Here is a 15,835-nt window from a genome sequence, read left to right on the forward strand (position 1 = left end):
TTCAGTTCTCGGAAACCGTTGGTCCGATCAAATTCCCACTCGGCACTGCACACCCATCATCTGGAACACACACAAAGTTTGAGGTCGTTCGGTACTTCGGTCAGACACTGCCAAAGTTATGTCAGAGATAGACACACACACATACAGACTGGTGCTTGTTGGGAACAATATTACAAGCTGGGATATTTCGCTTTAAAGTCAATACTTTTGATTGATTTTGTGTGCACCCCAGACAGTTTAAGTTGCTTGGTTCAATATTAAGATAAATATAACACAGGTCACTAAATTGATTCCCTTTAAAAAACGTTTTAAATCTGCCCTGAGGAAGGCTGAGGCCAAAACACATCAAGCGTTCTCAATAAATAAGAATGTATCTGTCTTGCAACTTATTTTGGAGTGCCGCTTTTTCCACTTTGGTGGTATTTGGAGTAACATGGAGTTTGAAGTTGAATGGGCTTGTATAGGTATATACTTGTATAGGTGTATTGTGTGCAGGACACAAACATAAATAAATAATCGTATAGGAGTGCTCACAAAAGCCTGAGTTGTTAATATGACCCCTGTAGTGTTTTAAAGGAAAATACCCCTAAAGGTCCTGCACTGCCCCATATTTACTCTTTTGCTCATCTTTGTCATTGTAGGCTACTGTATTTATGGCACTGCTGCCTTCTCTATGTTAATTCATCTTTATAATTTGTAACAGAAAGGGGAAAAGAACGACCACTGAAGTTACAACATCGATAGGTCACCAATGCCGTTGTAACACCTATTCACGACCACACCACTGATCACGATTGGATCCGCGTGTCCCTGTCTGATGCTTTTACGGGAGAGGTCGGGGTGGGTGACCCATGCTCTGAGTCTGACAGCTTTGACAGCTGAGCTTTTATCCCATAGTAGCCCAGAGGGATAACCATGCTGTCATTGGCTGAGTGTGATTGTTGTGGCAAACTTTACAACATTGAAGACATAACCATCAATTTTGACCAGTGTTCGAGTTTGAATGACAGCTTTTTGCATTGAGGTGGGTTTTGGGGGCCGTCTCAAGTTTTGCCTGCCAACTCAGGTCCAGAGCCAGGATTAAATGAAGGCCTGTAGCCTACCACAGAACAAAGTTATTTTGACCTATTTATTTTGTTAACTCATCATTACATTGATGTCACTATTTGTGATTAAAATAAGGAAGAGTGGGCACCTCAATGTTAAATTAGTAAATTACCTATTTTTTCATAAAATGTAAAAATACATAAATAAAGAATTTGGGAAATGGTCTTACAGTAAGTATACATGATTTGAACATTATCAGAATTATTTTTACCCTTCAAACTTCAAATTTATGGCAATCTTAGTGTAAACGGGTATCTGGTCAGAGACCCAGTTCTGGCTGGAGCCGAGGGTTCGTCCTCTGTATGGTGAGGGGTGGAATACGATCCCTTGAAGTAGGCGCTTGAATGTAATGGTTATCTTCTAGTTGTCCGTAAAGTATAGTGTTATAACCAGAATCAATAGCTTAATCTCACCCTTACCTACGAGGCTCTTCTTCTTTATAGTCTTGAAGATGTCGCCTCTGACGTCACTGTGGTGACGTCGGAGTGACATCTCGTATCCTTCGTAACACTTATAAATAGTAGTATTAGTAGGTCTTAATTGTCGAATGCTCAAGCATGTTCTAATAATGTATAGTCTACTTTACATATAATTAAATATCCAATTTAACATTGAGGTGCCCACTCTTCCTTGGTGCTTTGAGCTTGTAGATCGGCTATTTCCAATATTAATGTTTATTTTTAAGTATAAAGTACAAGTGTTATATCTGCCCTGTTAAACTTTTGTTTACGAAGTCTAAAAGCCAAACAGAAATGTATTCATTCATAATGTTCAAAGACAAAAACACAATTTAAAATAATCACAATAATTGAGCGACAATTCATCAAGTAGCATGTCATAGTCATGACAGCCCTAACTAGGCCTAATTTAATTAAAACCAGATTTTGCAGACACTGTCCCAAAAGTAAACAAGAGTATCCTCACAAAAACAAGACATGCCAATGGAGACATGTTTTAATTTTGTAGTAGTTCAGCTTTTGGGACAAAGTCTGTCTGACACTACAGGTAAACCAAATTACACATATGAGTTGCTCTAGGTATGTTTGTATTGGTAATCTTTGTAAACATTGGGCAGCAACAGACCGATATTACAATTTAATTGATTAAAAAAAAATCCAAAAGGCTTTAGGGGGCCACCCAGAATAACCACGGGTCCTTGGGAGTCCAAAGTATCACCATTCACCTGGATTTGAACCCCAGCTGAGGTGAGGCCATAACTGTGGGTGAGGCAGGTGTAGGAGCGAGGTCAAAGGGCGGTGAATAAAGAAGAGTATAGCTTAGCTCTTTGGATGAGTGGAAGATGTTGGTTTCCCATGTTCAAATCAAATGGTTACACAATTTACACTAATACTTTACATCCAGAGTCCAGACATCAAACGATTTAACAACTTAAATCGTTGTGGAAGAAGTACTCACGCACCTGCCTACTTGAGTAAATATTGTACACTTGTAATTTGTACACCACTGATCGTAATAATAAGACAAATCTATCGCTAAACAAACAAACAAATATGCTCTCTAAAAATAATCACAGTGATAATCTTTGGCATTGGGATCCCATAACCCAGAGGAACGGCCCTGCTGTGATTGGCTAGCTGGCTCCGTGACAACAGCCTAGCCAATCACAGCGCGCCTGTCCCTCTGGCCATGGGATATAGACTCTATCATCCCAAAACCCGCTTTCGCTTCTCTAGCGAACGTTTGTTTCATCGTTGCAACTGACTTCAGTAAACGGCGAAAATTCTGAATTTTACGCGAGTTTTGTGACTTTTTACGGTTGTTGTTTTGTTTCGCCGGGTCCGTCTTTTTTTGTCGAGCTTGGGAATTATTCCGGTTGGGCTTGAACACCAAATAGCCAGGTTTGATTTATCATCCCGAGTCCACGACTGGATAAAGTTAACCAGCAAGCTAGCTGCCTAGCTAACATCCAAGTTAGCTTATCTGTTTACTTGCTTGTACTTCTAGTTGGGGGAGCCCACATAGAAACATATATTTTGGGCCTCATTCTGTCTTTGCAGCTTATAGTGCCGGGGTTATATGACAGTGTTTACGTCAAGTCCGTGCGTTAAACTCGGGTTGTTGACAGTTAGCGTGCTCGGTAGCCTGCTAGCCAGCAAGCTAACTCCCTGCGTATATTTCTCGTGGAAGCCATCCTAAGGCCTGCAGGTCCAGCAACAACACCAATAAACTTGTCTTCGCATTGCCGTGCAGCGAGAATTGACAGGTGAGTGACAGAGGACCAGCAGCCACCCTAGACGTTTAGTGGAACAAAATGCATGAGCATAGATGAGACTGGCTCGTGCTGTTTGATAAACAAGGTCGGTTAAGCCTGACCAAGCTAACGTTAGCCTGATTCAAACCAAACGAGGGGGTTGGGGTAAAATGTTATGCCGACATTTGTATCCCTGGCAAAATCTGCTCAACCATAATTTCCCGGTTGTATTTCATGCGAGAAAATATATACATGACGTGTAGATTTATTTTGTATGGATAGATCTTTATCCCCGTCAAAATGCGGGGGAGAAACGTTAAGAGATTGGCTATTTAAGTTGTGTGGAAACGGTTTCTAACGGGGTTACAAAACTTGGTACAACACCTGAGGTCGCCATCTTTCACTGGATGCTGCTGTTGGCCCGCTGCAAGGCAGATAGAAACGGACTGCTACTTTCCAGCGTGAGTCAACTTTTAGTGGAGCGCCTTGTTTTCACTTACTCAATCTTAAACCGTAGCTGTCGGCTTGTGTCAGTTTTTGTAGGAATTCATCCCTTGGGGTGGTTTGTTTTCGCATTGTAACATTTCGATCAACGTTTAGCCAGCAGCACGGAATCTCGCAATGCATGGCTCTTGCCATGGGCATGGCATGTGTGCACCGCAGTGTTTGTGGCCTGTGTCAGCTACTAAATAGGCCTGCATTGCGTCTGTAGGTGCAGATTGCACCCCGTTAAATAGTTATCTGACCTAACTTAACCCATTGCAGCTGTATAATGTACAGCTATATTAAAGGCAACTCTTCCGGAGTACTTGGCGAGATGCTGGCTACCCCCCCATCCCCCCCTCTCCATGGCTCTGGTGGTAACCCACTAGCCAAAAATAAGCTGTCATCGGCCTACTACTGCATTCTTCGCTGGTGGGGTGGAACCAATGGGTTATTTTGGAACAACAGAATAGAGATATAAATCACCTCCTGGTTAAGAGGGTGGAAACTGGAAACAAGTTTGTGTCTAAGGAAAGAGGACTCGGCAGAGTTAACTTGAAGATGGCCCTGGTCTGTATGATAGACTGACTGCATCTGGTGAAGAAAGAACATGCTCAGTGGCTTGTGTTGTGTTTTACTTTTGATTGAATTAAATTAAATTGCAGGAGCTATCGAAGAAAAGACTCAACAGTAAAGTTTTGTGTTGTGTAAAGGCCTAGTCCAAACTCCCATCCTGGCGACACTGAGCCAGAGGTGATGTGTTTAATCTGAATAATGTAAACCTGGTAGTCCCATGTGAATGCAGAAAAGAACGTGCAGTTGTCCACCGAGTACTGCAGAAATGACATATGCACAACAAATGACATGTTCAATGACTTGGGTTTGTGGTTTTTGACTAAATTGTATTGCGGAAGCAGACTTGGCTAGCTTTTGAATGCCTATTGTGTAAAAAGGAAATAAAAAGAGAAACTGAATACAGTAGCAGCTCTATAATTAAATGTCATGTAAAAGACAGTAGAGTAGACTTCAGTCAGCTCAGCTGTGGTGTTGGTGCCATTTGCTGTCTTACAGTGAATGGGATCATATTTGCTAGAGAAGGAAAACGATATTCACATCCCAGTTCTTAAATACGGTGCTGGACCCAAAAAGTGATCAAATGAAGAAAAAAGTGGAATGGCCGCACACAATATAATTCTGCTCCCTGTCCTTTTTATTTCAACCTATACAACAACGTTTCGTTCCCCCGGGATTTCTTTCTTTCATATTTGCTAGAACCATACAGAAGTAGAAGGAAAGTTATGTTTGAGGTTCTGAAGCTATTGGCCAACAAATGTCTTTTAAAGTGTCTCCTGTTTGTAAATGAAGTGAAATGGCAGTTTGTCACTTTGAGTGTGAGTGACTGATAACTTGCACAGTAAAATCTTGAGTGTTCATTCAATACTCTTGAGTGTACAAATGGACCCTTAACAGATCCATTAAATTTAATTTGTACACTACCCAGAGTAAAATGAGTATTTTACTGTGTAGTTTGATGGAAAGCATCAGTGTTGAGCAGCTATTCATCACACATGGCCTGACACACTCACATGCTGTCTATGGGAATGACTATGTGGATCAAAGGTCGCTTTACAGCCATGCCATTCTTTTTCTGCTTTGTATGCAAACACAGCGAGGGCCCGTGTCAAAGACAGGCATTCGATTGTTGGGGGGGATTACCACTCCTTTACAAATAGCTCGTAATCGCAAAGAAAAAAGGACTTTTCACACTTTCAAATCAATGATGTTTTGTTGGATTCAGCATCTGTCTTAGACTCTTACTGCTGATTATGTCAAGAGTGTGATTTTGGTCAATAATTAACCAGTTGATTTATCTGATAAAGTAAATGGTCATTGTCTCATACAGCAAGTGTGTGTGGAATGCAAATTGTAACTTGCTGACCAGTCATGTCAGGATGAAAGTCTGTTTTCTTCTAGCGTTAACAGACATAATCAGATTACCAAAATAACCACAGTATTTCAGCGTCCTCCTTGATGTCTCATTGAAGAGATGGATGGAAGAGGGAGGCTGAGGCAGGAGGAGGAAACCATTTAAATGCCCAGAATAAAACCCCATCATGCAATGCATTTCAATGCTACTTCCCCATTTGTATGTGACTTTAAATTAAAGAATAGCGCTCTAGGGTGAACCCCAAATAGATAATAGAAGTTATTTATTTTATAAAAATGTCCTGGCCCAGCCACTGATTTCTGGTATAGAGGGGCAGAGGCCGCCTGGATCACGGCATTGGATCCTATTAATTCACCGATCTGAGCTGATTATTTTTAATAGTGAACATAGCCAATCTACAGGCTTGAAGATGAGCCATTTTAGCTATTTTGGGGGAATTTGTAAATAAACAAATAAATCAAAAAACTTAAAATTCGTGCTTATATAATGAAATGGCCAAAATTAGATTGAAAGAGGTTTCAATCTAAATTTATTTTAGGGTATATAATAGAATTTGCCTCTGTATTTCGAATTCTGTGTGCACAAAATATGAATAAAGTAGGCTACATTTGAAAATAAGTGATGTGTCTCGCGGCACACCAGTTGAGATCCACTGGCAGTTGGCACCGTGCCCCATTTACATATCAACCAATATTGTTTTTTTTTAAAATAGTACTGTTCCTTACATCTGTGTTGCTTGTCCCTTCCTTCCCCCTGTAGCTTCATCGGTGACAGACTTCTCCCTGAGGAGCCAAGAAGCAGACGGCTCATGACTTCTGACCAGGACACGAAAGTTGTAGCTGAACCACAGGTGCAGCAAGTTCAAGAGGCAAAGGAGAACTCTCATTTGGTAGGACACAGACACACAGACACACACACACACACACACACACACACACACACACTACAGACACACACACACAACACATGCAGTCCTCTTCAGCTTGTTTTCTGAACATTTTAGGTTGAGGGCACTTCATTCTTACAGTGTGACCTAACCGTAAAGCAAACTAATATTTTGGACATGAAAGTTCTTCCTCAACTACAGGTGCAGCCAGTTCAAGAGGTAATAAGGAAGTTCTATTTGGTAGGCGCACCATACGGGTGCACAGTGTGTCTGTGTAACTGCCATTACCAAGAGCAGCAGCCGAACAATCTTAAAGGAATACTTACCCCCAAAATTACTTACTATTCATTTCTAACATGTGAAGCTTTGAATACATGGAGGATTTTGCATTTTGGTTTGTTTTTGTTGAATGAAGTAAAAAATAATTTAAATGAAAAAAAAAAAATCCATTATAACTTTTTTTGTCTAAAATCGGTTTATAAACTCCAACACAACTCTGAACATATACGCTAAGTGTATTGTATCCTGTCTGTGTTCTATATCCAAAACACTGCAATTTCGCTCAAACTTCATTTAAATCACTTGCAGGCTAAACAGGCTTATGCATGAATGACACGGTTGCCTGGGCAAATGCGTGCATGTGACCTCAGCTTGTCTTGAACCCCACAGGAAATCACATTAAAGTCAGAAAAAGCACTTGTTGCATAACTGTTGGTGTAGCATGTACAAATGCCAAAATCCAACAGCTATACATAGTACACCTACTACACAATTTCATAATATTATTTGAAAGGGTATGCAATGCATGCATATCAATTTTACAATATATGTGTTTTATTTCTTCATCTGTATGTTCTTTAGTAGACATTTCCACAGTAACTGTATTGAATTGATGTTAACACCCCGAACGCCCAGGGTTATTTAATCCATTAAATCAGAGCGGAGCACATTTAGCAACGGACCGGATGCTATCCCGGTTGTAGCTGTAGCTTGATGTAGCCAAAACACTCCCGAGGCGAACGACAACAACGGGAGGTATGATTAATTCTAACACGACTAGCGATGGGCCGTCTAACACATAATCTTTGCTTAGAATTGGACGGAATGATTTAGATCAAGAGTTATTCACGTTTTAAGATTTTCGGTCTCGTTGGCTAAAATGGGGGGGAACATTTTCAATGACGTCCCACCGGAAAATAACATTGAATGTTGCGCAACAGACGCTCCCAGCCTGTGGAGCGATGCGATTGTTTTTTTTCGGTTATCAATAATCTCCGTCCTTTTTATCATTCTCCGTCCTGAGCGCTGGACGTTACTAATTGTGACCAGATTTGACTGAAAGCCTGCCATCACGCAAAATCCAGCTTTTCACCAGAGGAGAATGTTTTTTTTCTTTTTTCAAAAATTAGTTAATAGCACAGGCAGACTCATCACATACTAGAGCATGTCTGAAATAAGTGTCAGAGATGAAATTGACATGTAAATATGAAATAAATGCTTAAACATGTAGCTAGGTGTAATGTTAGACCACAGAAGTGAACCTTTCAAGCCTGTTTTCTTAACTCGTTTTCTGCAAGTCATTACTCTATAAGCCATATCTCCAAAACTGGGTCAAACTGAACAACCAATATGTCAATTTGAAGCTATGATTCCCTGCTTTCACATGACGTGAATAAATGAATTCAAAAAAATCCAATGGCAGTCCCTCAGTCAAATTTAGTCACAATTGATACAGAGAGAACTCCGTCCTTGCCGCTCAGGGTGTTAAAAAAGTGCAATGTATAAATCTTGACATCACAGCAACGTTGTACGCCTCCGCAAGAAGTCAGTCAATGTAGTCAGCATTGGATAAAGTGTAGGATGGTTAATATTGCTCAGGTCAGGGAAGTGTTGCTCCCTTCACTCATTTACTGCCACATTGATTCTAGCTGCGTTTTGCTTCTGCCACGTCTTTTCAGCCGGAAGTTTTATTTTGAAGACTCCAAATTCATGACCCCTGAACCGGAAGTAAAATCGGCTAGGCTAATTTTACCCGAAACGTTAATATTGTAACCGCAAGGCAGCGACGCTTTAGTTATGATTCTGTGAACACCACCACTTTGATCAAAAACCTCAATTGGATAAAGATTCAGAGATAAAAGGGTTTACATTTTTCGGTTAAAATGTGGACGGAGGGGAACCTTTTCACTGACAAACCATTGCCTGTTTAGCCATCGCTAGTAGCAACGGATACGCTGCTAGACAGTGGTCTGGACAGCGATCTCACTGTTTGTTTGTTTTTTGTTAAATAAAACAGGCAAAACGGCACTATTATCTGCGATAATGCCTCTGTTGTTGCTATGTAAACATAGAATTACCTTCAAGCTGAACTAAGCCCTTTAAAACTGTATGTCGCCTGCTTCCTTACCTTATTAGTACTCCTCCCACTCTAATGCTGGGGTAGCTGTTGGGACTTAATGGCATGATGTTGTCTGTCTGTCACTAAGCCTGTGAGATGGGCTAGCCAATACCTCCAGTGGTAGCCTTTACTCTTTACCATTGTTGTCATATTAGTTCCAATTGTCACTTTACTTTAACTGTAATGGTTCTCCTAGATGAGTTTATCAGTCAGTCTTCACTTAGAGATACAGGTCACGATGAGCACCTCAAATTGTGAAGGCCATTTATTTATTTGCTGCTGTTTCAGTGTCTTAAACAGAATCTGAGTTGAACTGGCAGAGAATGCCTCATTCCTCACATTCATCATATTAGTTTCCTTAAGCAGATTGGGCGTTCTAAATGTGTTACGCAGCACAAGCACAGAAACGTATAATCTACTGTTTCTTGTACCTTCTTATTTGAGTTGGGAAATGATCACATGTCGAACGGAATCATCCTGGAGTCGTCACTGATTGACATTTAATTTAAATGTGAGTCGTTGAACTTGTTGATGTGTGTGCCAGCACTTGTGTTTTCAGTGTCACCCTGTGCCTGTGAGTTGACAGTTAGGTTTCACATTTAGCACTGAATTAATTTAAACCTTCACCCTCATTTAAGCGAATTAATATCCTGTCGCTTAGTAACTGCACTCTTATCCAATTTACCTTTGAAGGCAATGTGACAGGAAGCTGTAAAAGTAATGGTTCTCAACTCGGTGTACTGATAGTTGTAGTTCCATATGTCTTGTCAGTGACTCATTTAAACCTAATCACCAGGTAAAAATCTGATCAATAACTGTTCAAATGGAGAACTAGCAATAGTCCTTATGTCTGGAGTTGAGGCCTACTGCTGAACACATACAGTAAAGTTTCACCAGTGGATGTGGAACTTTACAGGTGTCACAGATTCTTTGGGTGGAGATGACAGGTTTTCATTTGACCTGAAAAGCAGAGTGAAAACAGAAGTAGTACTTTACTTTAACACCAAGGCATAGCATTAAGTTACTTACTCTTATTTCAGTGATAAAGCCATTAAGCCAAACGCCATTATGCCAACAGATAGGATAGGGCATTGTTGTGAGATTGTACTTGTTTTTAACTGTTTCATGGTGAATTTAATCACTTTCAGCAATGTAAAAATTGGTATTTTGACCAGATGTATTTTTCTGTTTGAGGCCTGCCTGACAGAGTCGGCACATATATTACAAATGACTGTACCAGATGGTACAATATCTTGGTTAAGTAGTCCCACACATAACGTCTTCCATTTTCAGCCATTTGTAAAATGACATATAGCCTATGAAAATGAGCTGGAACCAAACTGGTTTGCATTGCATGTTCTATTTTGTGCTCTGTCTATTCCACACAGGGAGTTCTGAGAAGGAGGGGAAAATAATGCATGTAATGGTATACAGACATGCTTTATTGTCTCCACCAGGCCGAAGGCATGGGGAGAGACTATGTTTTGCTCTCCGTCCGTCCGTCCGTTAACAGCTAATCTTCAGCACCGTTAACACATTGAGAGCCCACGCTTAACTGCCCAAAATCACTTTCACCTAGAAAATCCATTCACATTTTTTATAATTCAGCTGACTGTGGAGACACATGCTGGAACTTTTTACTTTGAAATGTTTTATAGTTTCTGAGTTATTTAATTTAAACGCCAAATGCATTCTCAATGGCGAAAAAAACAAACTTTTGCACCACGTGTTAAAAAAAAAAAAAAAAAAGTGTTTTGATTTTTCTGATTTTTTTAAATAAAAAAAATAATAATAAAAAAAAAAAAAAAAAAACTTTTTTTCTTTTTTTTTTTTTCCAAGACGTCCACAGACGTCTTGGGCTATGCACGTTGCGCAATACCCAGGACGTCCACAGACGTCTTGGGCACAAGATGTGTTAACGGTCGATGCCAAACTTTGTACACACCTGCCCCAAATGTTCCAGAGCGGCCTGTTATAGCGCCACTATGAGTCAGATTTTCAAATCTTTACCTATAACTGCACCAATTTGTGTGAAATGTTGAATGCACACTCCCTAGAGACCAAGGAAAAGCCTTTGCCCTGCATTTTTCACATCTGCCTTTTATAGCGCAACCAAGAGGCTGACTTTTGTAAAACACTTTTTTTATATTGCTCCTCTGGATTCTGTCCAAAAATCCCGCACATCGTTACACTATCGTTACACTATCGTTACACTATCGTTACACTATCGTTACACTATCTTACATCGTTACACTATCTCAAGACGGATCTCTCCCATATTTCATATTCCATCCTAATTGGCTAACATTGGCTTCCAAAGTTTGCAGAATTGGCCTGTTTTGAACAAAAAGCCTCAAATAATGAATGCAGCGTGCAATTTATGTGAAATCTTTCACGCATCAAAGTCGTAAGAAGAAATGGCACGTGAAATGTCCATTCATTTCACGTTATAATATTCACATATTCACATGTTCTCATCTTAAATATGGGACCAGAGCCCCCTATGTGTCATCTGTCAAATTGCAGATGGACAGAGAGACTCCGGACTCCTCTCAAATCTCGCAAGAGTTTGTTGCTGGGATAAAGAAAGGTCGATAACAAAGTAGATTTTCTCCTGATTTGTCTCGCTAAAAGAAGCCATTTTAGTATGAATATCTTGTAAATATTGTGTGCCTTGTGATGATTGGGTCCAGTATTTAGTTCAGTGACCATGGAGTTAAGGAATGGTTCAGAAGCTGTGTTCACGTTCACTCTCCCATTGGAATTGAATAGACTCCAACATTCTTCCTGTCTCCTAATAATGTGTCCGCCCCCTTCACGCAGATACAGGAAGTAATGCAAAGTTGGCCTCTCTTGCTATTGGCCTTTATACACTTATGCATGGAGGTGTCTCATGCCAAGAACAGATCTACTAGTTAATGTTAGCTTGTAGGTCTATAGAGCACCGAAGTCTGACGTCAATATCGGTAGAGGGCGCAAGTCCACAAAGGTTCATGTACTTTTTATTTGCATTGTAATCCCCATAGGGGGAATTTTAGATCGCCTCATATAAGAACTATGTTTGACAAATAAACATGTCATCCCGGCCATTTCACTCATACGGATATGAAGAATCAACTGACTGCTGCTGAATTAGTTATTAAATGTTCGCTAGAAACAGACTGTATCAAATATGAGTGACTGACTGTCGTAAACGATACAGAGGCACCGCCCTGACAATATCGCAGAGACAGCTTGTTTATTTTTGGACCACAATGCTTATATGAGATGATTTCAAGATGACCCCATGTTCTCCATAGAGAAATTAGTTCCGTGAACCAGGGGATGACTTTGGCACTCTATTCTTTATGGCAAGTATCACAGTTGTGTTACGGAGTATACATTAGGATAACTGTTTTACATTCCTACTAGTGTTATAATATTGCGTTTTAATCAGAAGGTGCTATGATCCTCACAGATCGGCTTCCACTCAGCACATATCTACATGTGGTTAGGTAGCATTGTGTCCGTGTAGCATAACATAAGCACTAAACGGACTCAATCCACCAAGCTGCAGAGATGCTCTGATGTTTACCAATACCTTTCAATTTGCATTGTCATTGTACTGACAAAGCTGGCAGCTACCTTGCTAACATAGCAAACAGATGCGATAAGCATGAGTGACATGAAGGTTGTCGGGGACTATAGAGGGTATGCGCGTGACATCATCATCAAACCAGGAAGTTATGCAGGAAGGCCTACTGAGTGGAAAAAAACTACTTTCTGGCCTTGACAGCCCATACATCCACACAGAAAAGTCATATCTGATTGCATTAAACAACGTTAAACAATGTTAAACACTTTGCATGTTGCTTTGCCACTCGATTTGCCACTCGATGTGCCATTCACTTTAAGCATGCGCATACCCTCTATTAGAGCTGTATTGAAAAGGGGGAAATGACGTGGGCATGACAAGTTCACCACTTTCAGTAATGCACTGTTCCACATGCACATACTTTTACAGGCATCATCTTCTAAACTAAGACCATCATTCAGCTGCATCCATCACATAGCCTGTTTTCAGTATAGGGATGAGTTGGATTATTATTTGAAAAACATGTGGCTCACTTTCACTTTTGTGAGGACAATAATCACAAAGATGGTAGGTTATGATGGTGATTTTGATGTATTGTCAGCCAGCAGAGCCAATCAGTGTTATGAAAGATATTCCTAAGTGCCTAATTTTGTGCTGTTCTGTTTCATTTTTTCAATTTCATTTTTGATCCCATTAAAGATGATAACGGAATTCATTTATTAATTTTTCTTATCAAAATCAGTCCCACGAACAGTTATTTATTTATTGTGATTTTTGGTCAGCCCTAAGTCAGTATGCCTGAGATGTTGTTGAGGTGGATAATGTAAATAATGAGGTGCATAATGTAAAAAGACAATAAGGCTTCATCATTATGGCTGAAATGATGATCCTGAGTTTTTTCTTCTTTTTGGTAGCCTAATATTTGTTTTAGGTGATCCCTCTGTTGTCACTAGTTGGACTAATATATTTTAAATTTATATTATATTTTACTTGCACTTGAACAGATTATTTTTAAACTGCAAATGGCATTTAAAATGAAATGACAGTGGTGCCATCATGCTAGTTAGTATGCTTATGTGGAATGATTAGCAATTGAAGAAACTAAAAGTTGAATTGAGTTTTGAAGCACTTGTTTTTGGTGGGCCACACTCGCATGCAACTTTGCGTGGGAAGCACTGTGTTCATGTGTGAGTGAGTGCTGCCTCTCTCCCTGGGTAATCCAGCATGCCATCCCTACGGTCTCCTCAGTGCACTGACCGGGCCAGTGTTGCCCCATTCTACAGAGCCAGTGTTGCAAGATGAACAAGAGTCTACGTGTTTAAAAAATGAGTTAATGTAGCATCAATTGAATTGGTCAAAATTCCTCTCTCCTCCATCCACTACCATTGGCGGAAAAAATACTTTTTTCAGTTTCTTTGTATTGATATTGTGACTGTCTGTGTTAAATTCTTATTATAAACTTGCTGTCAGTAAAAAGGAGCATCTCGGGTGCAACATAGAGACTGGGCATATCATAGTTTTGTTTCTCCAAAAAATATGTTTTAGCAAATTCCACAAACTACCATAAGGCGGGACCAAGGAGGAACAAGGCAGAAAGAGCCTGCTGGTTAGTCAGTCAGGGACCAATCACAAGGCTGACAATATGTCAACAATATTTACAAAAGACTTTACAGAAAAGCCCACAGCCGCTTATAATAACCAGACTTGGCAACACTTGGCCTTGTGGCTAGACTTTTGATTGACAGCAGCACATGAAACCCATTGCCATGGTGCTTGAGAGAAGCCTATATGTGGTGGTCGTCCCTGCACCAAGCCCACGTGTGTGTGTGTGTGTGTGTGTGTGTGTGTGTGTGTGTGTGTGTGTGTGTGTGTGTGTGTGTGTGTGTGTGTGTGTGTGTGTGTGTGTGTGTGTGTGTGTGTGTGTGTGTGTGTGTGTGTGTGTGTGTGTGTGTGTGTGTGTGTGTGTGTGTGTGTGTGTGTGTGTGTGTGTGTGTGTGTGTGTGTGTGTGTGTGTCCCCGTTTGAATTTGCATGTCTATTTCGTTATGCCTCTAGTGCAGACTAGAATAATATGCATAGGACTGCATTTCTTGGTATTTAAAAAATACTTTTTTAGAGAGAAATGGGGCAAAATGTCAGTGTTTTAATGTGACCTTTCATCTATTGTTTGGTGTTATTTCTGCTTTGACCACTGCAAAAATATATATATATATATAGTATTTGTGCTCATGGTAGCTTGGTGAGAGTAGAAGGAAAAAAAGGGTAAAAAAAGAAAATGTTGAATTACAGAAGCAGTGCGAAGAGTGGAAAAATAACCATGTTTTCCTCACAGCTCCGACATTAGGAAATGGAAAGAGCCCACCTTTTTTAACCAGCGTCGTTTACATGCACACGATTGGAGAGGAGATTGTGGGGCTGGTGTGGGGGCCAGTGTTCAGTATGTCCGTTCCTGAGGCAATGGCTCTACGCTCTAAACAGGCATGAGTGCTGGGGAAATGCTCGGTGTTTAATAGTTGAATATCAAAAGTACCAGTGACGAGTTTGGAAGACAGATAAATTAGTAACTATTTTGTTTATTCATACTCTGTTTCACAGATACTTTTCTTGGTGACCTTAGGTCGCATTCACACCTACTTAGACTCGATGCGAATGGTTGGAGAAGTTGCATCATTCTTGCATATTTAATTTTTGCTGTGTTTGCCTTCACACTGGCTGTGTCAAACCTCATTGGGCACATTGCGGAGGCACAGCGGACACACAAGCGCAAAATAAATTATCCAAAGTTTATCCTCATTTGACCACGTCTATCCACGATAATGTGACATCTTTGTGCTCCGTAAAAGATGCCCTATCCGTCTGCAACTGTGTGTACTCCTCATGTTTCATTTCCTTTATTTGATGCGATTGCAATGCATTCACACCTGCAGTGAATCAAATTCAGGTGCGCCATGAAGCGAAGCAAAACCCCTGTTTTTTGGCGAACTAGAATACTATTGTTTGATCAGACGTCGTTTGGCACGTTTGAAGGCTCATTCGAAGTGCACTTTCCGACAATACGCAGCAGGATTCGTTTTAATCGCAGTAAAGCATTCTGGTGTGAATGCGACCTTATTGTAGATAAACATTGACAAAACTGTTAAAGTGCCACATTTGCCCAGAGACTAGACTTTTTTTCATGTCATGTTCCAGAATGCCAGGCAAACTCTAGATCCTAACAGCTTACAGCTT

At 40.4% G+C, this 15,835-nt stretch overlaps 1 protein-coding gene across 2 annotated transcripts in view; it reads left to right on the plus strand.

The window, feature by feature from the left end:
- The first annotated feature begins 2,807 nt into the window (after positions 1 to 2,807).
- Positions 2,808 to 15,835, plus strand: part of LOC306943414 (la-related protein 4B-like) — a 42,174-nt gene continuing 29,146 nt past the window's right edge. The window contains exons 1-3 of one of the 2 annotated variants that reach the window (XM_079529718.1): positions 2,808 to 3,331; positions 3,709 to 3,780; positions 6,510 to 6,639. In XM_079529718.1, the coding sequence (XP_079385844.1) occupies positions 6,559 to 6,639 (81 nt within the window). In that variant the 5' untranslated portion in view covers positions 2,808 to 3,331; positions 3,709 to 3,780; positions 6,510 to 6,558. The remainder of the gene's footprint in view (positions 3,332 to 3,708; positions 3,781 to 6,509; positions 6,640 to 15,835) is intronic. The other variant, XM_079529717.1, reaches the window with a different exon arrangement.

The sequence above is a fragment of the Electrona antarctica genome (genome assembly GCF_951216825.1).
Source record: "Electrona antarctica genome assembly, chromosome: 19".
NCBI lineage: Eukaryota > Metazoa > Chordata > Actinopteri > Myctophiformes > Myctophidae > Electrona > Electrona antarctica.